Genomic DNA, 26,450 nt, shown 5'->3' on the forward strand with positions numbered 1-26,450 from the left:
AATTTCTATTTTTAGTAGAGTTCCTTAAACTTACAAATCTACAGATTTTGCCTCACTGGTTACTCATTACAAAACCTGAACTTCGGAGCTAGCTGCTCAAGAGAAAATCATGTGGTGGGAAGTCCCCCCCAATCCCCTTTCTTTTAATTTCATGGTAGAGTGATAGGCATTTCCCACTGAGTTAAAAATATAAACAACAACAAGGACAATATACCAAGTTGCCTTCTTTAACCCTTTTCTTATATGAACACTATTTGTTGTCCATTATCTCAGTAATCCAGAGTGGTGACCGGCCTTGGGGATTGTGAAAACTGGCCAGAGAAAATCTTTACTTAGTTATCTTATTTAAAACAAACAAACATATTTTTATTGATTTCAGAGAGGAAGGGAGAGGGAGAGAGATATAGAAACATGAAATATGAGAGAGAATCATTGATCGACTACATCCTGCACTGGGGATCGAGCCCACACCTCGGGCGTGTGCCCTGACTGAGAATCAAACTGTGACCTCCTGGTTCATAGGTCGATGCTTAACCACTGAGCCAGGGCCGGCTGGGCTTTACTTAGTTATCTTACTGGTTGAGTGGGGAGATGCTGGTGGGGCTAGCTGGTCTTCTGATGTCACTGTGGTAGCTGCTACATACCCACGGGTTATTATGAAGTAGAATGTATGATTTCAGGAGATAGAGCTTTGAAGCTTGAAAGAAGTTCTTGATTTTCAGATGTATGTAAAGATGGAAAACACACAATTCTATTGTACCACGAAATAATACTCACTCAGAGACTGACAATGTCCTCTCAGTAACCCAGTGGTGTAACTGATGACTGTGTGTGACCACGGGAAGTTCCACACTGTTCTCTGTGTACATATAATTGATTCCCATTATTTGCAGTAGTGTTCTATCAAATCACCACAAACACTGAATTAGCGAAGAACATTGCTCCTAGGGAAAATAAAGCGGTAGGTTCCTGCAAGCCCCACTCAACTGATCAATACATTATTTTAGGTGTGTTTCTGTTTAAAAGACACCTTATTTAATATATATTATTGATTCATCAACATTGAATAGTCAACAGTTCTGTTCTCCTTCACCATGCACAAGGAAGTCCTCAAGTCTTGTTTTATCCAGATCTTTTATTGTTCAGGATGGAGAATCAACAATACACTCCAAAACTTTTTCTTGCTAGTGCTGTGTGATCGTAATTGACTCATCCTATGCTTAGATGTATAGAGAACAGATCTGTGACAGATCTTGTCTTCCTCAGTCTCCTCTCCATTTGAAAGGGAAAGCCTAATTCATCAGTTACCTAGAGGCCCGGTGCACGAATTCGTGCACTGGTGGGGTCCCGAGGGAGGTGGGACGCTCTTGTTGGCCCAGGATCCGGATCCATCCTGCTGACATTCACACCGGCCCTGGTCCCTGAAGCCAACTTCCAGGAGGCCGGTGGTGCTGGTCCGTCGGTGCCTGGCCTGTTCTCCAGAGATTGGACCTGCAGGACTCCTGAGGGAGTGAGTGGCTGCCGTCAGGCTGGTGGGCCACTAGGATGGGTCAGTCAGCTGAGTGGCACTCCTGCTGTAAGAGTGTACTGACCACCAGGGGGCAGCTCCTCCCCTGGTGGTCAGTGCACGTCATAGCGACTGGTCATTCTGGTCGTTCAGTTGCTTAGGCTTATATATATATATATATATATATATATATATATATATATATATAATTTCCCAGTCTTTTTAGTCAAAACAGTTTTCTTTTAGTTTACAACAGCCCCTCCTTTCAGAAAAGGCTCATTTGTTCTGAGTGTTGTCCTCTCCCTCCCAGGGGAGTGTGGGAGTGGGGAGCGGACACTGCAGCTTTGCTTAACCTCCACAGAAGCCTTCATCTGAGGAAAGCGCGATCTAGTCTCTCGTGGTTTGGTCATCACCTAGGGGTTCTCCCAGCGGACCTCCCTGTCCTATGTGACTGAGACCTCATGCCAGAACTGACTGACTCAGGGATGTACCTCACCCAGGGTGGGCCACCAGAGACCTTCCTTGTTTGTTTGTTTTTTCAAACTGGAACTAAGCAACCTAGTTGCTCTCTGCAGGTAAAATTGTGAGATGAGAGGCTCAGGACCTGGGGGCTGCGTGCTTACTACCCAGCAGAAGTAGAGGTATCCTGGCTCAGACAGCACAGACAGAGGATGAACGTTGCAGAAGCTTCATGATCCTTGGTCCAAGCTGTACGTGAGGGCCTGCAGCTCCTCTTTTCTTCCTATTGTTCTGTGATCTATCCATGCATCTGTCTAGTAAATTTCCCCCTTTGAGTGCAATTTAGTGTCAGTTTCTGACACCTGCAACTAAAAAAAGAAAAATCCAAAAACAGTATGTTTTTGTGGTTTTTTTTAAAGATGTCCTTTCCCTCCGCCTGGGCGCAATGCCTGGCCCGTTCTCCAGAGATTGGACCCACAACCCACTCCTGACTGGGAATTGAACTGGTGACCATTAGGTGCACTGGGACAATGCTCAACCAACTGAGGCACAACAGCCAGGGCTACAGTATGTTTTAAATGCTTTAATGATCATCACAGAACTTGCATATTTACAATAACTCCAAGCCACTTTAAGTTACACTACTCCCCACAAGTATACTATGTTTATAGGTTGGCAACTATTGCTGGAAAGCATTATGAGACAATCAAGATTAAAATTTTTTTTTGTTATTGTGAAATGTAACACCCATACAAAGAAGTGCACAAAGCAAAAGTGTATCCCATGAGGAATTATCACAAAGTTAACACCTGTATAACTATTGCATAGAATTAGAATATTGCCATCACCTCTGAAGCCCAATAGTTACTTCCCTCTTCCCTCCAAAACGTAATCAAGCTCCTGACTTTATGGTTATCACTTCCTTATTTTTCTTTCTAGTTTTGTTATCCACGCATGCACCTCTAAACCCTATAGTTGAATCCTGCCCTTTTTTGAACGTTATATAAATGAAGTCATACAATATAATTGTTTTAGGATCTGGCTTCTTTTCTTCTGAATTTGATTTATCTAGTAGTTAACTGTAGCTGTAGTTCAGTTTTATAAAATTGTTGTTTAGTATTCCATAATATGAATGTTCAATCTTTATTCTGTTGATAGACTTTTTGGGGGGCTTTATGAATAATACTGCTATGAATATTACTGGTGCACACATTTTTTTAAAGTGTATATGTAAGAGTAGACTTGCTAGATCATGAATGTGTCTTTTCAGGTAAGTCAAAATACCAAATTCTTTTCTTAAGTGATTGTTCCAGTTTACATTCCTACCAACATTTTAGGAGAGTTTCTCTTGTTCCATATCCTTACTAACACTTGTCAGTCTTTTTAATTTTAGCTATTTGTGTGGGTGTGCATGGTTTCTTATTGTGGTTTTAATTTCACTTCCTCCTGATTACTAATGAAACTGAACACCCTTTTGTACATTTAATGGCGGTTTGTATATTTTCTTTTGTGAATTCCTGTTGAAGTTTATTGCCCATTTTTTGTGGTTCCCTTTCTCCTTACTGATTTGTAAGTGCTTTTTATATATTTAGATGAGACCTCTGTTGGATATACATGTGGCAAGCATCTTCTCCCACTCTGCCTTGCCTTTTCACTCACTTAATGGTGTCTTTGAGAAAGAGAGTCTTAACTTTAATGTATTCAGACATCAACTGGGATTTGAAAATAATGTATTTGACAGAATAACTAGATTAAGCAATGTAAAATAAATTTCTCAACTCAGTAAAATGAGCTTACACAGGCTCTATAGCCAAAGTTGCACATTCTTTCTTTGGAATGTTATTTCTGAGATATTTATAATAGGATTTTCAATCATTTTATTTTTATACTAGAGGCCCAGTGCACAAAAATTGTGCATGGGTGTGGTCCCTAGGCCTGGCCAGTGATCAGGCCTGATCAGGTTCCCCGCCTTCTCACCTCACGCCCTCCTTCCCTCATCACCCACATCCACTGCCACCCATCCCTGGTTCCCCATCCCAGCCCAGGGCCTGTGGGCTGAGGGCAGCTCCTGCATTGAGCGTCTGCCCCATGGTGGTCAGTACATGTCATAGCAACTGGTCATTCCATTGTAACGATTGCTTAGGCTTTTATATATATAGATGATTGAAAATCCCATTACTACAAACCACAGAAATATACATATAATATTTAATTTCACTGCTTGGTGGTTCTATAAAAAATAGCAATAAAACTATTGTTCTTAAAGTTTTCTGAATAATAGGATATGACTATTAATTAGCAAATAGAAAAATATAAACATGTTAAAACATTTTTAATCCTCTTATACATTACAGTGGCTGTAAAATGCATACAAGCTCAGCTTTCACTATAAAATCCCAGGCATATTCATAGCCAAACAAGAAACCAGGAAAGCACAAATAGTTTTTTTTAACTATAAAAAATGTCAAGCATTCTAATGGCTGATATAATCAACATCCCTTGATCTACTCCCTAGATAATAAATGTTAACATCCTGTCATATTTACTTTTAAAATTAAATAAAAATAAAGTTATGCTCCTTTGTTTTCCTATTCCATTCCTCTTTCTCCGTTTCTCACTAGAAGTGGCCACTTTCCAGAATTTGATGTGTACCCTTCCAGTTCTTGCTTCTCTATTTTTAACACATGTTCATGTGTTCATGAGCAATACTGCTGAGTGCTTTTTAAATATATCTGTTCATACTATAGTATACTGCAATTTGATTTTAAATAATGCTTTGTCATGTTGATATATATACAGATCTAGATCATCAATTTTAACTGCCGTGTTGTAATGTATGGCAAACGTATACTCTTGAGTTTATTTCATTCCTCTATCAATGAATATTTCTGCGTAGCAATAAATGCAATGCTAGAACAACATCTAAGATATAACAGGTCCTCAAAAATTATTTAATAAATGGGCAGAGGCAGGCTTTTAATTCAAGCACAAGTGGCATAAAATAAATGTCAGACAGACTACTTCTTGTTTCCGTTCTCCAGCTGTTGGTCGTTAACGCCCGCCCGATGTGCACGCGTGGCAGGAGTCACTCCTGAACCTTTTAACAGCTTTTCACCCAACCCACCGAAGAAGGCTCGGATGGGGTGTGCGCCGGGGGAGGGGGGGGGAGGGGAGAAGGGGGGCAGCGGATGGAGTGGGTGGAGACAGAACACAAAGAATTCCCAATGTCAAAATATAAGACAGTAAAGGCTTGTCTGTGGTAGAGCAGGGGAGGGTGGCAGCAGCAATTGTCATACTTTTGGGGGAGGTCTGAGAGTTTACAATGCAAGGCATGTCCGGTGCTACCACATCCGGATACAGAGATAGCGGAACACAGAAGACTTTCTCCGGGAGCCGGTCTCAAAAGCTGTAACCAGCAAATGCCAGACGGTTGCCATGGGAAACAGCCGGGGCAGGGACAGCGGGTCGGCCAGAATTCTTAATAGGCTTAGAATGTTTCTTCTTCCGGTCCTCGGCTCTTCGCAGCCACCGCCCTCTCCTCGGTCCCCCGCCCATCCTGTGTACTCCCGTCGTTCTCTTCCCCTCTTGACTCTCCGTCTCCCTTTGAAGTCGCCATCTTGGACCATGCGTCAAGATGGCGCCCCCTGGTCCTAGGGGCCGAACCCAGGAGAGCCAGCGAGGCTGCGCGCGCATGTGCTCGGGCGCGGGAGGGTGGGACGGTGACGTAAAGACGTGGCCCCGCCCCCGACGGTCGCCCCGCCCCTGGGCGAACCCGGAAGTGGAGGAGGAGGAGGAGGAGGAGGCGCGGTGGTGGCCAAGCGGACTGGCGCTGGCGGAGCCCTACACGGGAGCGTGTAGGGGTTTGTGGGTGGGAGGCGGGGCTGAACGGCCTGGGCAGCCTGGCCTGGACGGGGCGGGGGAGGCCATGGCCTCCGCAGAGTTGCAGGGGAAGTACCAGAAGCTGGCTCAGGAGTACTCGAAGGTACCCATCATGGGCGGGGATGAGGGGGTCCCCGGCCCTGCGGCCTCGGGTTGCCTTGACTTGTCGGGACCGGGGGTACCGCGGAGGGGTCACGCGAGCGCACCCCACCTCTCTCCTTCGCCTCATCTGTCCACGATTACCGAGCCTCCACCTGCAGCTCCCAGGAGATGGAGCGGGGCGGTGTCTGGGTCGTGTGGGCTTCTGCGGGGAGGAGCTGGAGTTTGATTCTTCCTTTTAACTGAACTAGCGGGCTTAGGACTGGATGTCAGAAATCCTGTCTTCTGCCTCTGGTGCTGGCCGGAGGGTGCTGCTTCCTCAATTTTCCTAGCCCCGTGATGGGGACGATCAAGCTTTCTCTCTTTCCGCAGGGATAACATGAGGAGAAAGAGATACATCTGCCCCCATTCAATTCGGGAGGGAAAATAGAGTCATGCGTGTAAACTGCTTCACCAGGCATGGTGGTTACTATATATTCAGTGATTTAGCAAGACGTGTGGAAGTGATTTTGAAAGCTTGAATCCCAGGTCTGTGTCCTTTCCCCTCTTTTCTCTCAGTCACCTGGAGCGGGGCAGGGCACCCAGCAGGTGTTCAGTACAGGTTGAAATATGCCTTTTGTCGTGTTTATGGTATAAGTCTTTTAAATGATGGAATCCTTTCTTAGGAAAAGGGCTGCTTCTGGGGAGGGCGTTTCTGCTTTCAGAATATTCTAATGAAGTTATAAAAGCGGAATCTTACATCTATGGAAATCGATTTAATAGTCATTAAGCTTAGTTTCCAATGATCGTGGCATTCTTGGTGGCAATGGAAAGACTTGGGCACCTTTTTACAATTTGGAGAAACTGAGACACATTTATTTCTTATGATTTCATTTAACAAATACTCAGCAAGGTGAAATGAAAAAATAAAACCCATGCCTAAACATACACACTAGTCTTTTCACCATCCAATGGGGGGAGCCTTTTGAGATACCACACTTACTCCAGCAGTGCTACCGTTGGCATTTCCGTTAGAAATTGTCCTAAGCGCCTGTGGCACAGTGTCAGTGATGAGTTTTCATCCTTTGAAGGAATATTTTCTTGTTTGAAAGGGCCAGAAGTTGCTTGGAACAAATCCATATGATGAAGTGGGATGGGTGGAGGATGGCAATAGTATACAAACTTGACTCTACTATTTTGGGGAAAGATGTTTCATGAGTATAAAGTAAGGGGACTGATTTTCTTCTCCAGAGAGTAAACAAGCTCAGAAGGCAGTTCCAAAAAATGTGTGTTTTTTTCCCCCCAAAAAATGTTTTGAGCAATGACTGCATTGCTGAAAAATTGTATAAACTCCCAAAGAAAGTAATAAAAACTTGGAAATAGTTTGTTCTTTTAGACATTTAAGCTATTTCATTCAACAGACACTTACAATGTGCCCCCTTGCAAACAGTCTGCCGGAGTTGGTCGAGTGAGGCAGAGTTCCAGCTTAAGGAGAGCCCTTTAATAGAATGTTCAAACATTGTACGTAATTATAATACACTATGACAAGCGTTAGTTCAGTGGGTGCACAGAAGAGATGGAGGGTGAGAGTAGAAGTTATGAGATTGGGGAGTAGGGAAGAGGGAGGGAAGGATGGTAGCATTCCAGGCAAAGGGGAAAGGCTATGTTCGCTGACATGAAAGCACACTAAGTTTCACGATAGAGAGTGGTGAAATATGGTTGGAGAGGTAATTTGGACCCGATCATGAAGGGTTGTGGATGTTAGATAAGAAGTCTGAACTTTAGTTTTTGAGTAATGGAGAAACATCAAATGTTTTTAAACAGGGGCATAATATCACTTTCAGGAAGGAAAGGTAACTATTTGGAGAATGGATTAAGTAGGGAAAGATTGGTGAAAAGAAGACCAGATTGTAGGCTGTTGGAATAGTTTGAGGGAGAGTAATATAGAATTAAATAAAGATAGTGACAGTTGAGATGAAGAAGGGGCCTAGATTTAGGAATAACAGTTAAAAATACTTTTTAGCTTCTTTGCTGAGTGACAGCTTTTCGCATAGCACTAAACTTATGATGGATATGAAGAATGTATGAGGTGCTCATCCTTGTGTCTTTTTTTTTTAAAAATATATTTTATTGATTTTTTTTTACAGAGAGGAAGGGAGAGAGACAGAGAGTTAGAAACATCGATGAGAGAGAAACATCCATCAGTTGCCTCCTGCACACCCCCCACTGGGGATGTGCCCACAACCAAGGTACATGCCCTTGACCGGAATCGAACCCGGGACCCTTCAGTCCGCAGGCTGATGCTCTATCCACTGAGCCAAACTGGTCAGGGCTCATCCTTGTGTCTTATTCATTCTGTGGGACATGGTAAGTGAGGGAAGAAGACTGAGGGTTGACCCTGAAGTTCTGAGATGAGGGAACATGACTGCCACTGACAGAGGAGGGTGGGCAGAAAGGCCAGCCAATTTGAAATGAAGGGGTGGATTAACGTTTGGATGCAATCATAGAATTTTTGGGCTGGAAGGCACGTTAAAGTTATCTTATTCATATAGTGGTTTGAGGTGATTGATTTTGGGGTAATTGGAGAAAATTTCTAGTGGAGATGGACTGGCTAAAAGTCAGGACAAAGGCCAGGACTTTTGGAATAATTCCCATAAAGATGATAGTTGAACTATAAGAGTGAATCAGGGTAGAACACTTTAGGTAGATTATTTGGGGAACATCTCTAGGAAGGACGTGATAAGAAGAGGAGATGCTAAGAAGACTAACAGGTCTGCCCGGACTTGAGATATTCTCTCCTATTGGGCCAGACCATTTTTCATCCTTTTAATTTTAATGTGAAGAACTCAGTTTTAGATTTTATTTAATTTCAGAACACCAGAGAACAGAGATTGGTCTAAAGATTTCATTTGTTTTTTATTTCCTGTCAGTTCTAGTGCCAAGCAATTTCTGGATAAAATCTATGCTTATCTTCAACCCTGTTCCTATGGAAGGGGTATTCTACCTTCTTATTACCTTCCCTGGTGGAGAAATTGTGGGCTGATGTTGAAATCCAGTTAGTTTACAAAGAAAAAAACAACAACATTTCCTCTTATTCTGTAGAAGGAAGCCTACATATCAAGAGAGGAACAAACAAGATTCCTAATCCAAGGACATTTACAGAATCTTCTCATTCTTATATAAATTAGATCTCAGCCTGTGTTCCTGGAAGGAGCCCATTGCTTAGTTAAGAATCATGGTCATAATTGTCTTTCCTCTTCAGAAGAAAAATACAGTCTGAGGAGCTCCCACTAAAGAGATTGAGAGTTTGGTTAGATAAAAGGTCAACCGTGGAGGCCAAAGCAGATGAGAATTGCTGAGTCAGACAGGATGCTAAACCATAACGTAAAAGTGGACATTAAGACCTTAGTAGTTTGGGCAATTAAGAGAGCATCACTGGAAACTTATAAAATTTCAGGTTTTATAGAGTTTAGTGGAGGAGAAAGATGTGTAGAAGCTGATTTTCAGAGGTTTCTGAAATTAACAGGTAATAGATGGAGGCTACCTCTTTGAGATGTGAGGGAAAGCTAATCAAAGCCTTAGTTGCTGCACTGTTGAAGAATCAAAGAAGACCATGTCTTGGTGTTTCTTCCATGGCCTGCTGTGCTTCTGAGGCTCTGGTATATCTCATCATGGAATTCAATCTGCTTTCTTTGCAGGGGCACTCTTGCCTGGTACCATGTTGTGTTCCTCTGGGTCAGTAGTTCTCAAAGTGCAACCCTTGCATCAGCATCCTTAGATCTGGGAAAGGGTTAGAAATAGAAATAAATTTTTGGGTCAAACCTGAACTCACTGAACCTGAAACTGGTGGTCAGGCCCAGTAGTCTGTGTTGTAACAAACCTCTCTGGTGATTTGGATGCACACCAGAGTTTGAGAACTGTTGCTCAAGGAATGATAGCAGTCTCATCTTTTAAAAATTCTTTTCGAGGCAATTGGCAACCAGTGGGAAAACCAAACATCCATTATTTCTTGAACAGTTTATTTGGCAATTGATGCTTCTTTTAGTTATGCAGGATATTGTCTTTAGGAAATTTACAGACTTATGCTGTTAGTATAGAGCTACTCATATTGGGAGAAGGTCAGTTGTGATTCTGTGTGTTTGCTTTCCAGATAGTGGGGCCTGGAAACCTGATTAATTGACTCTTCCTGTAAGAGAAATAGGCTCAGGAGCTGCATTGGATTAAAATCGAATATCAACTTGCTTTTCCCCACCCTGATGTGTAGGGTTGACTCTAAAGTTGGATTGGGAGACAGCCTTGTTTGTGTTCAGTGTTATCCGATGGAACTTTCCACAAGAATGAAAATGTTCCGCATCCATGCTGTACAGTAGGGTAACCACTAGCCATGTGGGCGTGTTGAGCACTTGAAATGTGGCTAGTGCCATTGAAGAACTCAGTTTTTAGATTTTATTTAATTTCAAATAATTTAGGTAGGCACATGCTGGACAGTGACAGCTTAGCCCCTAGATTAGAGCATCACAGATGTAAAAATCTATGTGACTCACCTGAAGACCTTGCTAAATTGCAGATTCTGGTTTGGTAAGTCGGGTGGGGCCTCAGGTTCTGCTCTGAAAGGAATTTTAGTGATTATCAAGGCTAGAGTTACTGTAGCTGGGGTCTGCAAATGACTTTAGTATTCTGAAGCTGCAAATGAAGGTTTTGGTAAAGCTAGGAATGGGCTCCACGTTGTCTATTGCACACATTCACTTGTAATGAAAAAAAAAAAGCTATATATATGTTTAAAGATTGTTTTTATAGGGTTGTACAACATGTATAAGTCTTAAAATGCCCACTGTATGAAAATAGCTATGTGAGAGTGGTTCTGACACAGAAGATTGTTGAGGATTAAATGAGAAATGCATATAGATGATTGTCTCTCTTTCCCCACAAACTCTTCCAACAGTTTGTGATTGTAGATAGTAAATCCCGAATCTTGGGCCAGTTATCTCACCCCAGATTGTCAAAGTGGCATGAGAGAGATCACCACTACATCTCTGCCCTTGGTAAAACAGCTTTGTGATAAGCCTGACTCAGGCCTAGCTGTTCCAGAACCAGAGTTACCAAGGACAGGTCCAAAGTTACCTAGGACTGGTCATTGAAGAGTTAGGCTCAAGGATTTTGAGACTGCTTGGTGTCCAATAGGAACTTGAGGTTCAAATCGTTTGGAGAAGGGTCTTAGGGACTGCTAAAGTAATGACAGTCCCTTGTAATTGTATAATGCATTACATTTAAACACCGTTTGCATACAGTATTTAATTTGATTGTTTAAAAATTTGAGTGCCTTCTCTATTCCTAGCATTGATCTTTCATTGTAGTCTGGAGATACAAGGAATTATACCGTAGTCTCTACCATGAAGGACAGTTGAGTTGGCAGATGGGAGATGAGTAGAGAAATAATAAATTAATCATAAATCACACATGAATTAATAAATGTAAAATTTACTACTTTAAAAGTAAAATTAAAACTGGACAGTTTAATAAGAGGTGCCTTGTTACTATACTAGTAAGTGCCAAGGAAACTAAGGGGCAGGCTCACTGTGGATCATACTGGGAGCACAGGGAGTGGTTAGGAAAAATTTATGGGGGAAGTAGGACCAGAGGTAGGAAGTAAACTCCTAGAAGAACAGCTGGAATTTGGTTGGTCACTATGAGGAAGGGCTGTGCTTTCAGAGTAATCAGATTACAAAACCATGACAAATGAGGTGCAAAAGGACTAAGAGGGCTTCAGAGATGGGGTTCAGAGGTATTGTTCCTCTGCTGAATGGAATGGAAGAGCTAGGTGCACAGCCGCTGGAAACTAGCAACATCACCTTCTGGAGGGTTTTCCTGTCCTAACGGAGGACCATTGGTGATGTTGTATCTATTTCTAAAACAGGAACAATCTGCATTTGCCTCCCCACTGTGGAAAAGGCTGGTGAGGAGAAGTAGATTCTAAAAGACCAGACTGATCACAGCAGTGCGAGCCTTTGGCAGGCTGCTGGTTCAGTATGCAGAAGTGTGGCAGTAGTGATGCGGAAATGCAGGAAGATGCCAAATGCTACAAAGTGTAATTAACATAGCAATGGAGTATGTCGTTTATCATTGTCATCCTTTTCTACCTACTAAATAATAGAAAGGTATTTTAGATAAATATTTCTAAAAGCTGCATTTTCTATTAAGCAGTTTCATTGAAACCATGTTTGAATTATTTGTAATTTAGCAAACAATATTTTCAAAAGGAAAATTCAAATAATTTTTCATTGTAATCATTTTTTTATTTTATTGCTGTAGTTCTGGTCCTACAGAAAACTTACAGTTCAGTGGACTTCAAGCTTCATCTCCAGCCTTTAAAGCAGTCACTAGGAGCTTCTAAATACCACACCAAGAAGATAGCATAGATCAAAGTTAGGACACGGGTATGAAATGAAACCTAGATACCCAAGTAGTAGTGCTGCCTTTTGGCTAACTGGGTTTGAAAGTATTTTTTTGAATTTTGTTACCTAAATAACACTTTACCCGAGAAAATGTTGATATTGCTTAAAAAATAAAATAATGCATGATGGAAGTCAATATTAAAGTGGTATTTCCTTCTTCTGAACTTCTAGAGCAGAGGTCCCCAAACTTTTTTTGGAAAGAGCCTAATAGCAAATATTTTAGGCTCTGGCCACACAGTTCTTAACTACTCGTGTCTGTCATTGTAGCTCAAGCGCCATCATCAATAACACGTAAATAATGAGTGTGGCTGTGTTCCAGTAAAACTTTAAAATAGGCTGCAGGCCAGTTTGGTCCATGGGCCTTAGGTTGCCAATCCCTGTTCTAGAGAATTTAATGATTATATTGCTTTTTCTTTTCTTTTTTTAAAGCAGAAAATACTAGGATTGCTAGTTATCTTTCATCCTTCTTTTTAAATTATAAGCTCTTTGAAAACAGGGACCGCTTTTTAAAAAAACTTTTATTCATTTTTATGAAAAGAAGAAGAAAGGGAGAGAGAGAAATATCCATTTGTTGTTCTACTTATTTATGCATTCATTGTTTGCTTTTTATATGTGCTCTGACCAGAGAACGAACCCGCAACCTTGGTGTATTGGGATGGCACTCATCTATAAAATGGAGATAATATACAGGGTGGGGTGAAAGTAGGTTTATAGTTGTGAGAACATGAAACACAGTTTATTCTTGTATTATTATTTATTGACTATTGCATTGTTTTCCATGTGAACAACTGTAAACCTACTTTTGTCCCACCCTGTAGTACCTGCTTCATAGGGTTGTGAGGTTTAATGAAGTAATATAAGTAAAACTCTTAGGACAGTGCAGGTATGTAACGAGCATTCAGATGTTAGCTGCTTCTAAATTGAGTCTGCTTCTTAGTTGCTTTTGGTACACTGCCTCAGCTGATGCCTGATAGCAGGTTTGCATTCTTAATGATGCTTGCAATATTAGGCACAGAGTCCTGCTGGGTATGTTGATGTCCTACACTTTGATTTTCTGTAGATTTATTATTCCGTAATTGGTCCAATTGTATATATTTTACATATGAATGGTGTGCCAGAGTTTCAAGGAAAGTAGTAGTTTTTATTTAGGGAGGCGACTTGGTTTCTTAGAAAGAACCACGTGCTGGAAGTTGAGGGACCTGGGATTTAGTCTCAATTTTGCCACAGATTATGTGTTTTATATCAGTGGGCAGCCTAGCCACTGAAAAGTGGCAGAATGGTGATACCTACTATCCTCTCTGGGCTAATATTTTTGTTCTCATATATACATGAGAAGATAGTTCCTCAGTGATATGATTCCTGTAAAGTAATGGCGATTTAAAAAATTTTTTTTTGCTACAAATGATTGCTTTAAATTAAAAATTAACTATTGCTTATTCTGTTTGCAGCTTCGGGCTCAGAATCAGGTCCTGAAAAAAGGTGTTGTGGATGAACAAGCAAATTCTGCTGCTTTAAAGGTATGCAACAGGATATTTGTATTGTGAGGTTAAGTGAATGTTTGGTGTTGCTTAAAGTAGGGAATTTAGCTGATTTTGTGGGTTAAAGTCCCAACTCTGACACTAATTCACTAGGAATAGTGATGAGTAATACAGTTTTTTTGGTGTGTTGAACTTTCTCACTTCCTTCAGTGTGAATATTATGTGCTTTGATTTCCTTAGCTAAACATTTTAAAAATGTATCCTTTGACTTTAATGCATTTCTCTTCTACCTCAAGGCCTTTATTTGGCATTTGAATTAATAGGGCTTCTTATCTGTTTTGATCACTGACAGAACTCTGAGGAGGGCCATGTCACATTTATATTTATATCCCCAGCATTCAGCAGATGGTTATTCCCTAATAAATGGATTTGAAAGTGTGAATCATTTAGTCCATCCATCTTGCTTTTGGGTTGAACTTTTTAATAATATTAACCTGTGTTAATCAGGACACTCTGCATGATGATACATTTGAACATTAGCACCTTTGTTAACTGAAGGAGAAATATGTAGTAGAAGAAGGAATTTGTTTCTGCCTTATCCTAGTTGGTATGTAATAAATATTGCTTAGTGATATTTTTAATTGGATAAATTAATTCCAGGATATGGATTCTTTCTTGGCTGAGTTTCAGTTAAGCACAGGCATGGGCAAAGGTAGGTTTACAGTTGTGAGCACCTGAAACAGTTTATTCTTGTATTTTTATTTATTAATTATTGTATTATGTATTTGTATTACAACTGTAAACCTACTTTTGTCCACACCTTTATACTGCCTACCTCATTCTTTTGCTCTCTTCCTTGATCCTTCTTTAGACCAAAGGGATTAGGATTCCCTTTACCCTTACCTCTTTCTGGAGTAGCCCCTAACCAGTAACATAGCCTAAATAGTTTCCATTCAGGTAACTGAGACTCAGAAGCATGTCCTCTTACTTAGCCATTGTTGGACCCTACACTAGAGAAGGCTGTCTTTTGAGAGTGCCCCCTCCTCAGGGGCTGAGATGGTTCAGGATGCCTTACCCACGCTTCCAAAGCGCTCTGTGCCCAAGTCAAGACGATTAAAAATAAGCTTTATCGTCAGAATTTGTTAGTCAAGTTATTATTTTGCCTAAATCATTGAAGAAATGATAGTATCTCTCCTAATGATGTTTAAAACCTGTTCTGGGGAAAGTATTTCCTAGCTTGATTTTGTAGCCCACTCTTGGTTAGACACTCTCCTGTTGCTGGTCATGTTTGATTAACTCTGTGGTAATGGTGATGGTGGTGACTGTGGTAGTGTTGACTGCAGGTTGTATTTACCGAGCACTCACTGTGTGTCGGGCATTTTGTTAAATACATTCTATCCATGAGCTCAGTTAACTCAGTTAACTCCATGAGCTCATTATATCCATAAGCTCCTCATTAACTCTGTGAGGGCACATAACATTGTCATCATCCCCATTGCACAAACTAGGATTTACAGAGAGGTCGGGAGAGCTGTCTTCTGAAATTAATGATTGGATAATGGAGTTAGAGCATTTGTCAACTACTGATTTGTTATAAGAATGTAAAGAAATTACTTTTGTTTTACTATTCAGTGCACTGGTCATTATAATTACAGTAAGAATGACAGTTTGTTTTTCACTCAATAGGAATGTTAGGATGTCTTTTGTTATAGTAGGCTTTTGATTATATTGGTTTTGCCTCAATGAGTTGTGGATACAATATACTTTCATTGATTTGAATTTCTTTAATTTGAAACATATGATAATTTGGACATGGGGTAGAACTAAGTTTACCATTAAAAGGAAAAGTGCTACTAAACAAACAATAGAAAAGAACAATATTTTTCTACTTATTGGAAACACATTATTTTATCACTCTAGCCCTGCTCTCAGCATATAAATAATGTCAATAGACTGCAGGCACCAGCCTATGGTTTTTAGTTTGCTGTTTCAATAGACTTAAATCACCTATTCATTAAAACTTGACCTCTTCTTAGCTTTATAGTGGTTTTAAAGTGAAAGTAATAAAAGTACAGTTCTTTAAATATACATTAGCATCTGGCCATCTGTGTTTGATTACCAGTGAACACAGTGTTGTCAGAACATCATAAATAAAATGTAGTTAGAATAATATTTTTTAAAAAATAGAGTGAAACTAAATATTTTTCTATTTTCCCCATTTTCTTACCCTATTATGGTATAAACAATACAGAATGGTCAGCAGAAGATATGTCGTGTTTAGATTTTGTTTCTACTTTCACTAAACTTAAGAGGAACAGCAGCTGAAAATATTTTTGTGTTAGGATAATAGTGATTTTTATCTCTGACAAATCAGAATAGTTTAAAATAAAATTAAGTGTATTAAAAAGACTTCATTTGGATTGACTTAAATTCAGGGAGGATTTAAAGGAAACATGAATGCAAATACACTTCTGGCTGTTCTTGTTTACTGAAGGACATCATCAGTTGAGTCGGAGGTTCTCTTTAAAAATTCAAGTTTATAAAATTGTAGTCTCAGGCTTTGTGTCTCCTCACTGCCAGACACATATATAACATTATATGACAACAAATAATTATGGATATTTTACTTTAAGTTGATGACTATCTTGTTATTTAGTATAGATCCTCTTTATTTTTAAACTAGAGGCCCAGTGCATGATTGAATCATGCACGTGTAGGGTCCCCTACACGCTTTCGCTTTTTGCGGTGGAGCTGGGTGCCTGTCCGCTGGGTGCCTCCTCGCTGAGCCGGAGGCTTCTGAAAGGCCTGGTGCTGGAGCAGACAGGCACCCAGCTCCCCCACTTTTGATGGTCCGCGGTCGCTGAGGGGGGCTACCCTGCTGTTGAGAGGTGCAGGGGGCGGGACTCCTGCCCCCTGCACCTCTCAACGGCCGCTGAGGGGGGCTGCCGTGGACACCTGGCTACCCTGCCGTTGAGAGGTGCAGCTGGGTGTCCATGGCAGGCCCCCTCAGCGGCCGCGGATCTGGCCGTTGAGAGGCGCAGGGGGCAGGAGTCCCGCCCCTTGCGCCTCTCAACAGCAGGGTAGCCCCTGTCAGTGGCAGCGGATCCGTGCCTCTCAATGGCTGGATAGGCCACCCCGAGTCCCGCCCCCAGCCTCCCGCCGCCCAATCGTGGACGTAGCGGAGTGATGGTAATTTACATGTTACTCTATTATTAGATAGGAGGATTTACTTGGTTTGGTCAGAAAATGATTTTGTCACAAAACAGAGCTAAAAACGTAGGAATTGGAATGATGAACATACAACTTGAATTCCCTAAAGCAAGAGGTTTTGATTATATTTTGGTGAAACAAGAATAATTTTTTTTTCATTATTTTTAAATCTTCAGGCTAAATTATAAAGAATGGTTTGTTTTCACTTTGATGTAGGAACAACTGAAAATGAAGGATCAATCATTGAGAAAACTACAGCAGGAAATGGACAGTTTGACATTTCGAAATCTGCAGCTTGCCAAGAGGGTAGAACTGCTTCAAGATGAACTGGCTCTAAGTGAACCCCGAGGCAAGAAAAACAAGGTAAGTCAGATAAAAGCAAGGTAGTGTAACCTTGTTGTTAGGTACAGACATCTGTAGGCCATCCTGCTTATAACAGATGAATTTGTCACCTTCATATTCTCTAATGTTCCATTATTACACCTGGATATCGGGTCAAGAAAGCAGATATTTACTATTAATATATACTAATTAGAGGCATTTTCAGATGAATGTGAGTTTAAAAGAATTTATTAAGAGCAGACATGCACTTATTTTATTTAAGTGGCTGAGAAAAATGAAAGGAATATCTCATATTAGTCAAAATTATTATGTTTCAGTTATGCCAGGTTGCCATTAACTCAGGGTAGGGCAAATAAAATAAGCAGCATTGTCAAAGTATAACTGCTCATGTGAAAGTAGCAGTTACATACCTTAGGCTTGTAAGTTTGCTATAGATTTTTTCTTACTGTTTATTCCTATGAGGCTAATTTGATATTCTTGTCCAAAGATGTAAAAAAAAAACTTTGCCCGTTATGGTTATGTGGTGAAGAAAGATTCTTATTGCTGTAAGATGGATGATCTGGTACTTTAAGAAGTTGCTTTTTTTTTTTTTTTTTTTTTTTTAAGGGTTAGGGCTAGTGATTGAATCTTTAAGTTGTGTGTGTGTATATAGAACAGTACCCCCAAATTGTGGATGTGAGGCAGTAGTAGCAGAGCTGTAGGAGGGAAGAGGAAGACCCACAGTAACTCTGTGGCAGGAAGAGCGCAGGCTTTGGAGTAAAGCCCAAGCTTGGATCCTTTGTCTGCCATTTATAGTCTATGACTTAAGGCAAATTGTTAAGTCTTGCAACCTTAGTTTCTCCATCAGCAAAATGGGGGTGATACTCTTGTTGTGATCATGGGATCATGTAAAGGTGCCTAGGACTGTATTTGCCAAATGATGGGCAATCCGCATAATTATATGTTAGTACCTTTCCATATGCATTTCCTTGACATGAAAGAATTTTCTAGAGTGGTAATTTTCAAATGGGAACAGAGCAAACAAAAAGGTGTGTAGTAGAATCACTTGGGAAAACTGTGTCAAAATACACATGCTCTGCAAAATCTGAAAGACCCTTGGGGAAGGAATAGCCATTGTCTTGAAATGTGCTTCACGTATTAGTGAGATCCCTTCCCAGGGCTGTTTAGCAGAGGTTTGGATGTAACACTCCTGAAATCATGTTAATTAAACCTATCCAAATCTGTACACACTGAGGACACAGAGTATGTAATTCAGCAGTTCCTTATGCACCTCTATGTCCCAAACATGATGGATATTTAATATATTTTTAATATAGCTACTCTATTTTCAAAGAGTTTCCTAATCATTGGCTCACATTGCATCAGTAAGTGATTTCATTTGAAGTGAGGAGTGAGGGGACAAAAAAAACAGAGAAGAGCGGTGACTGATGTCTGAACACAGTTTCATTGTTAGGCTGACCCTTGAATACCCTCAGTTCTTGTATTCCATGAAAACAAATGTTCATTATTGGGTCTTTTAAATAGCGCTATTCTTCTATGTAGAAAAGTTAATATTGATTAAAAAAAAGCAAAAGGAAGATATTTTAAATAGTCTTTGAGCTTTTTTCTCCAGTTTGTAATAGCTTTGTTTTTTTAATTAGAAATTTATGTGAACTTTTGTATAAATTTATCTTTGTGAATGTTAAGTAACTTATTACAATATCTTAGAGGAGTTTAACTCAGAATCATGGAATTGCTAAAACTTTCATTTTCCAAACAAAAAAACAACAAAAAACAAATTAAAATGATATTTATTAGCATATTTACATTACTAGCTTTTGGGTCTTCTCTGTCTTCCAACAGAAATACTCCTGAATTCATCTGTAAAGAATAGTGAGCCTTATCTGTTTTTTTTTTTCTCTCTCTTTTTTAAGCTTTCCTGCCCATTGCAATATTTGCAGTTCCATAGGAAAAGTTAAATGATGGACTGTATACCTTTTGCAGGATTGTTTGAGAATGGTGAACACGTAGAAGAGACAAGCTACTAAGGTGATAGAGAATCTGTGTACCTTAGGATATTTCTCTAAAGGATGAAAGTTATGTGGACATAACTTATTCTTTCCATCAGAAAAGTGGAGATACTTCTTCTCAGTTGAGCCAAGAGCAGAAGAGTGTCTTTGATGAAGATCTGCAAAAGAAGATAGAAGAGAATGAGCGGTTGCACATACAAGTGAGAAGATCTTTCTGTTTTCCTATATGAATTTAAAAATGGGTCAAATGATCTAGAATATGACAAAAAAAGCAAGATAGAGTGTTCTGTGTATGTATGGGTGTTTTGATGTTTCCTATGGTTTTTAGGTAATATGTCACTGCCATTAATTTCTTACATCTCACTCATATCTTAATATGGATGTGTGTTTCGAAGTATACATTTGTTTAGAGGATAGCAGAATAACTTTATAACTTGACAGTATAGAAATATACTGAGCACTATTTATTTTACATAGGAAATGATTGGATGGATCATTTAGGTGGGGGCTTATGAGTAAGTAGTGTTTGCCTTTTAATTTATTACTGTTCACCTGTTAGTCTATAATGACTGTTAGGATATAGACCATGTTGGCTTTGTAAACCCAGCCCCAGAACAGGGTCACACTCATGGCAGGCCCTCAAGTCTTTATGGAATGTTAAATAATCAATATTTGCCTCCAGACCTTCAGCATATTATAAGAGTCATATAAGGGTAGTGTATCCAACTGTGCTTCTTGATTTTTTTTTTGTGTGTGTGTGAAATGATGAATATAACCGAACAGTGAAAATAAATAATGCATTAATTCTCAGTCTTTGACATTGTTAAAAAAATGAACCTTTGACTTTAGTACATTTTGTGATAAGTATTCCTAATTAGTATTGGATTTTATTAAGAAAAAGAGCATTACCTGTTTTAGGAATAACCATCTATTTGAATTTTGATTATTTAATTATGGAAATTAGCTCAGTGGAAACATTATACCTTGGGCAGTTGAATGATCTGTGTGCCAGAAATTGAAATAGAAATTCATGAGACTGAGAGGAAGGAGGTGTAGCCTTTGGAGTAGGTCTCCTATGTTCCAATCTCATTCCTACCACATTTTAGCTGTGAGACATTTGACAAGTCATAGAGTTCCTTTAAACTCCTTTCCCCATCTGTAAAGGAGGGCTAACGATAACACTACCTCTGACATACTGTGAGGATTCAGTGAGATCATGCCTGTGCGGGTTTTGCATAATGAACATATGGAACCATGTGGAAGTTGTTCAATGAACAGTCATTGCTGTTGTTTTTCTCTTCATCCTATATAATAAAACCCTAACATGCAAATTGACCAAACTGCGAAACAACCGGTCACTATGACATGTACTGACCACCAGGAGGCAGACGCTCAACGCAGGAGCTGCCCCTGGTTGAGGGCAGCTCCTGCGTTGAGCGTCTGCCCCCCAAGAAGGAGGCAACCGGTGGCGGTGGCAGGGTGATCGGGGGGGCGGGACCAGCTGGCAAACAGACGCTGTCACCCCCTGATTGCCTGCTGGTCGCCTCCTGCAGAGGGAGGCCACCAGCAGTGCCAGCCAAGGCGGGTACCAGCGGGGGCCTCCCGATCGCTCCGCCCACTGGTTGCCCCACAGATTGGCCCTGATCACCGGCCAGGCCTGAGGACCCTACCCTATATATTGGGAACGTTCTCTTAGATTTAAAAATTAAAACCTGGCAAGGCTACCCTAACACTGAAAAAACAGGATGATGCAGCGATGACATTCATGGACTCTGGCTTGCACATTTTGTGGTCAGCCCTGATTCTGACACTTATAACTGTGTGACAAAGCCAATTACTTAACTTCTCTCTGCTTCAGTTTTTCCACCCATAAGATGGGGAAAAGGGTACTACTGCCTCAGAAGGATCATGTTATGTACTACTTTTTATAATCAGGGCAAAAAAATATAGCTGCCCATACAATAGCAAGATGCCTTTCACCTGTATGAAAAGTATGGCCACTGGTGCATGCAACATCCCGGATTGCGAGAGGTTGCAGGTCGGGCTGAGGGACCCTTCCACCCCCATGCATGAATTTTGTGCACCGGACCTCTAGTTTGTATATATTAGGATATTGTGAGATGAGAAAATGATCTTTTCTTTTCAGTTTTTTGAAGCCGATGAGCAGCACAAGCATGTGGAAGCAGAGCTGAGGAGTCGGCTGGCCACTCTGGAGACGGAGACGGCCCAGCACCAAGCCGTGGTTGATGGCCTGACACGGAAGTACATGGAAACCATTGAGAAACTGCAGAACGACAAGGCCAAACTAGAAGTAAGCCTAAACTTAAAGTAAGAACACTTTAAGATATAGTTCAGGCTTTTGTAGATTGGTTATGTACTTTATAGAACATAAAGTCAGTCCTCAAGGTGAGAGTTGCCTTTAGTGTCTCCTAGGTGTGCTCTCATCTGTAGTCTTACCCTTCTGCTTTTCTTTTTCTTCTAAAATTCAGGTAAAATCTCAGGCTCTAGAAAAGGAGGCCAAGGAATGTCGACTACGAACAGAAGATTGGTATGTGGAAACGTGAAGTAATAATCAGAAGACCTGAGTTTTGGTTTAGCAGCTCCTGTGTCTTAATTTTCTCACATTTGAAATGAGGCGGGAGTAGGTAATCTCCAGGGTCCTTTTCAGTTGTTATCTCTGGGGCCTTATGCATTCTTGGTAGAGTGGCTTAGTCCTCAGCCTGCAGATGTTTTGGGCCATAGCAGATAGCATTCTGGGATCCTGTACTAAGGACTGGATACTTTCCATTTCAGACTACACTGAAGGGAGTCCAAGGTAGGAAAACTGAGTAATAACCACTGTGCCGAAATTTAATGGTCCATTTTGAATAAAATAAAGGATATATGATCTAAGTTGGAGATACCTAAATCTTGAAATATTATGTATCAACGGGTGGTAAGAGCATTCTCCAACATTTATTTGATAAATGACATAATATTTTATGTTTCAGTAGAATCAGTCAAGTGAATTTCTTTAGTTTAGTTGCTTTGGTAGCATTACATGCTTGGTTTAGATGTATACTTCATAACGGAATCAAAATCAGAAAATGATCAGATTTTGAATTAAAGTAAAAAAAAAAGATATAATACATAAGAAAGAACTTTACCATAATACTTGAGCAAACATTTATGAGTTGTAAAGAGAAAATTTGTGATGTTGCAATGACTCTAAGATTACTCTATGCTTGGGGAAATAAACTCAAAATTGTATAAAATACTGAAACTATGACAAATTCTTCTAAACTTCAACATCATTGAACAAAAGTCCCAGGGGCTTTAGAATTAAGGCTTAGTATTTTTCTTATCTTCCATCTTTTAATAATTCTCTACTACCTAGAGTATCTCAGATGTCAGGCATAGTTCTCTGAAAGCCTGATACCAGCTGTTGAGGTAATAAGCAAATGAGAATCCATGTCTGATTGGTGATAATGTGGTTTTGTATTTTCTTCTTTCAGTCAATTACAGTTAAAGAATCTTCATGAAGATTTGTCAGGTAGATTAGAGGAATCCTTATCAATCATCAATGAAAAAGTACCTTTTAATGATACAAGTAGGTATTATGTACAGCTTTTCGTTATTTGCAACTTTGAACCCCTCTGTGATAGCTAACTAATTAAAATAATTTCCTATCTTTTGGCAATAAATTTCATTGGCCTGACAGAGAGTTGCTTTCTTTTTGTTCTTTTCATCAGCTTTAGCCCTCATATTTCATAGGGAGATTTATTTATTTTTAAAATTTTTATTAATTTTTTTCTCTTCTTTTCCTGTTTTCTTTTTCTTAGGGAGATTTTAAATTGTCTTATAACTGCTTCAAAGCCAGCCTTTTTGGAAAAAGCCAAAATTCACTTTTTTTTATTGTGTATATTTAGCATATACCAAGATAAAAACCAACTGAGCCCTAAGTAATCTTGATAGCATTTTAAAAGGATTTTAACGTTTTAAAAGGATTTCTTAGAAAAAGAAAAATAGGATTTAAAAATTTTTTTTATCCTAAAGGTAAAAAAATATTAGAGGTAATACTTTATCTTAGAAACAACTGATTGTGTGTAAATTCCATATTCTCCTATACTGTTATTGTGGCTTTGATCATTTTTAATACTTATGTAAAGCTGATTTTGCTGCAATAATTTATTATTTTGCAATTAAGCTGTTTTTCTGTAAATGTAAAATGAAAGGTTTAATATATATTTATTTTTGTTTTGTAGAATATAGTCAGTATAATGCTCTGAACGTTCCACTCCACAATAGGCGACATCAGGTAAAGATGAAGTACATGTTTTCTTTTCAGTAATGTGCATGTCACACTTTTCAGAAGCAGGCATTAGTTATTTGGGTCCCTGTTTAGTGTACTAAATTATTGTGTTTAACTTTTGCCATACTTTCTTAAACATTTTTGAAAAATTGTGTAACTTGCTGTTTATTGAATTTATAACATAGATTTTTTTTGCTATCTCTCTTGTCTGATAACATTAGAACTGAATTATGGGATGCTCTAATTTCATAAGCCATACTTTTCTTCTAGGTTGGTGGACCTTGCAATTAAATGGTCCAGGTAAAGTGGAGGAGGTGTGTTTGCCAAAACTGGTGGCTTTCTCATTTACTTAGATGGGACTATTAAAATTCAAGTAGGAGCAAATAAATTTAAATTAAGGAATAATTATGCCAGCATTCAAATGTTTTTTTCCCAAAAGCAGGCTTAATACTAGGTGTACTCGTTAATAAGGCAGATTTTTTTCAATAGATGGAGTTACACATATGGGGATATATATGCAATTTGATGTCAAATTTGCTGAAGGTGTTAACATCATAGATATTTTTACACTTAAAAATGTTGAATTTCGTGCCAAAAAAAGAGCATTTGCGGGAAGTTATAATTCATTACTTTATTTTGAAGAAAAGTGCTGCTGAATACTTCGGGAAGCTTATGGTGTACATGCTCCATCTCAAGATACTTGTGAACGCTGGTTTAAACGCTTTAAAAGTGATGATTTTGATGTGAAAGACAAAGAATGTCCAGGTCAACCGAAAAAGTTTGAAGACCAACAATTACAAGCATTATTGGATGAAGATGCGTGTCAAACTCAAAAAAAACTTGCAGAAAGATTAAATGTTGCTCAGCAAACAATTTCCGATCATTTACAAGCAATGGGAAAGATTTTAAAGGAAGGAAAATGGGTGCTACATCAACTGAACGAAAGACAAATGGAAAACTGAAAAGTCATCAGTAAAATGTTGCTTCAACGGCACGGAAGGAAGTCTATTTTGCATCGAATTGTGACTGGCGATGAAAAGTGGAATTATTTTGAGAATCCCAAATGCATAAAATCATGGGTTGATCCAGGTCAACCATCAACATCGACTTCAAGGCCAAATCGCTTCGGAAAGAAGACAATGCTCTGTGTTTTGTGGGATCAAGAAGGTGTGGTGTAGTATGAGCTTCTAAAACCAGGTGCAACTGTTAATACTGATCCCTTCCAACAACAAATAATCAATTCGAACCACGCTTTCATTGTGAAACGACCAGAATGTGCCAGAAGACACAGCAAAGTAATTTTGCTTCTTGATGATTCACCATCACACACTTCAAAACCAGTTAAAGACACATTAAAAGGTCTTGTCTGGGAAGTGTTAACCCACTTGCTGTATTCACCAGACCTTGCTCCTTCAGATTACCACTTATTCTGATCGATGGCACACCTTCTGAGCAGCAGTTGAAAACATACGAAGAAGTGGAAAATTGGGTCTCTGGATGGTTTGCCTCAAAACAAGAAAAGTTCTATTGGGACGGTATCCACAAATTACCTGAAAGATGGGGAAATGTGTAGCTAGCGATGGACATTACTTTGAATACAGCACTTTTGATGTTTCTTTTAAAATTATGTTTTCTTCGATTACACAATCCGCATTATTAACTGGTACACCTAGTAAAGTAGTTTGAGAATTATAATTTGATAGTTGACTTAACTATAGATTTTTCATTTTAAAGCTGAAGATGCGAGACATTGCTGGGCAGGCCCTGGCTTTTGTTCAAGACCTTGTGACGGCTCTTCTGAACTTCCACACCTACACAGAACAGAGGATTCAGATTTTTCCTGTGGATTCTGCCATTGACACTATATCTCCATTGAATCAGAAGGTAAACTTAACTCAAGATATCTTTTGTCTGCCCTGAACAAGCAGGGGAACTTAATATTTATTTTTATACCACTTCTGTGCATCAGCAAAGTACTGTCGAAGGCACGGGGAAAAACTGTAAGTCATAGTCTTTCCCCTTCAAGATAAAGTGTGGCAAACATGGAGATTCTTAAGAAGTTCAATACTAGAGGAGTTGTTAAAAGACCTTAGTGTGTGAGTGAGTGGTTGTGGCCAGTAAGCGATATGTGGTCATTAAGGAGGGAAGATTGCTGTCAGTGACATTGTCTGGGAATGAATCTTTGGCAATTTGGATGCGCTTTGAAAAATGAGCATGTTTTGTATAGGAGGAGAAAAGTGGCATAGGTATTTTTGCCCCTAGAAGAGGGAGACGTGAACAAAATCCCGGAGTAGGAAAGCACAGGGAGTGTGCATGTCTTCACATACCATCACTTCTGCCGTATTATACTGTCACTGAGGCCAACCCTGAGACATTTTGCAGCAGTGCTACACGAAGCCATGAACAGCAGGAGGCAGAGATCCTCAGGCCATCTTACGGGCTGTCCCCACAGGAAAGAAGTTGAGGGATCTTGCTATCAACATTTGCTAAGTGCCAGCCTGAAATGAGTCATGCCATTTTCCCCACTTACCTGATGCCTCATCCTAGCTTGTTCTTGTGCATCACGCAGTATTCCCAGGGTTTGTATTGTGTTTATGTCCACGGATCCCCTACGTGCCATTTACATTAGCATAGCAAAGGCTTGGCCTCTGCAATCAGACTTTTGGGGTTCCAGTCTAAGTCTTTCCCCTTGGGCAATTTACTTAGCCTCTCTGTGCTTCAGTCCTCATCTTTATTTTATTTTTT

The 26,450-nt window shown here is 39.8% G+C and overlaps 1 protein-coding gene across 2 annotated transcripts in view; it reads left to right on the plus strand.

Annotated features, from left to right (window-relative positions):
- The first annotated feature begins 5,852 nt into the window (after window positions 1-5,852).
- Window positions 5,853-26,450, plus strand: part of PPP1R21 (protein phosphatase 1 regulatory subunit 21) — a 57,860-nt gene continuing 37,262 nt past the window's right edge. The window contains exons 1-9 of one of the 2 annotated variants that reach the window (XM_079792159.1): window positions 5,853-5,948; window positions 13,824-13,892; window positions 17,280-17,426; window positions 19,513-19,614; window positions 21,561-21,725; window positions 21,904-21,962; window positions 22,909-23,003; window positions 23,659-23,711; window positions 25,440-25,589. In XM_079792159.1, coding sequence (XP_079648285.1) covers window positions 5,892-5,948; window positions 13,824-13,892; window positions 17,280-17,426; window positions 19,513-19,614; window positions 21,561-21,725; window positions 21,904-21,962; window positions 22,909-23,003; window positions 23,659-23,711; window positions 25,440-25,589 — 897 coding nt within the window. In that variant the 5' untranslated portion in view covers window positions 5,853-5,891. Of the gene's footprint in view, window positions 5,949-6,169; window positions 6,473-13,823; window positions 13,893-17,279; window positions 17,427-19,512; window positions 19,615-21,560; window positions 21,726-21,903; window positions 21,963-22,908; window positions 23,004-23,658; window positions 23,712-25,439; window positions 25,590-26,450 lie in introns of those variants that run through there. The other variant, XM_079792160.1, reaches the window with a different exon arrangement.

Source organism: Cnephaeus nilssonii (assembly GCF_951640355.1).
Source record: "Cnephaeus nilssonii genome assembly, chromosome: 15".
Classification (NCBI taxonomy): Eukaryota; Metazoa; Chordata; class Mammalia; order Chiroptera; family Vespertilionidae; genus Cnephaeus; species Cnephaeus nilssonii.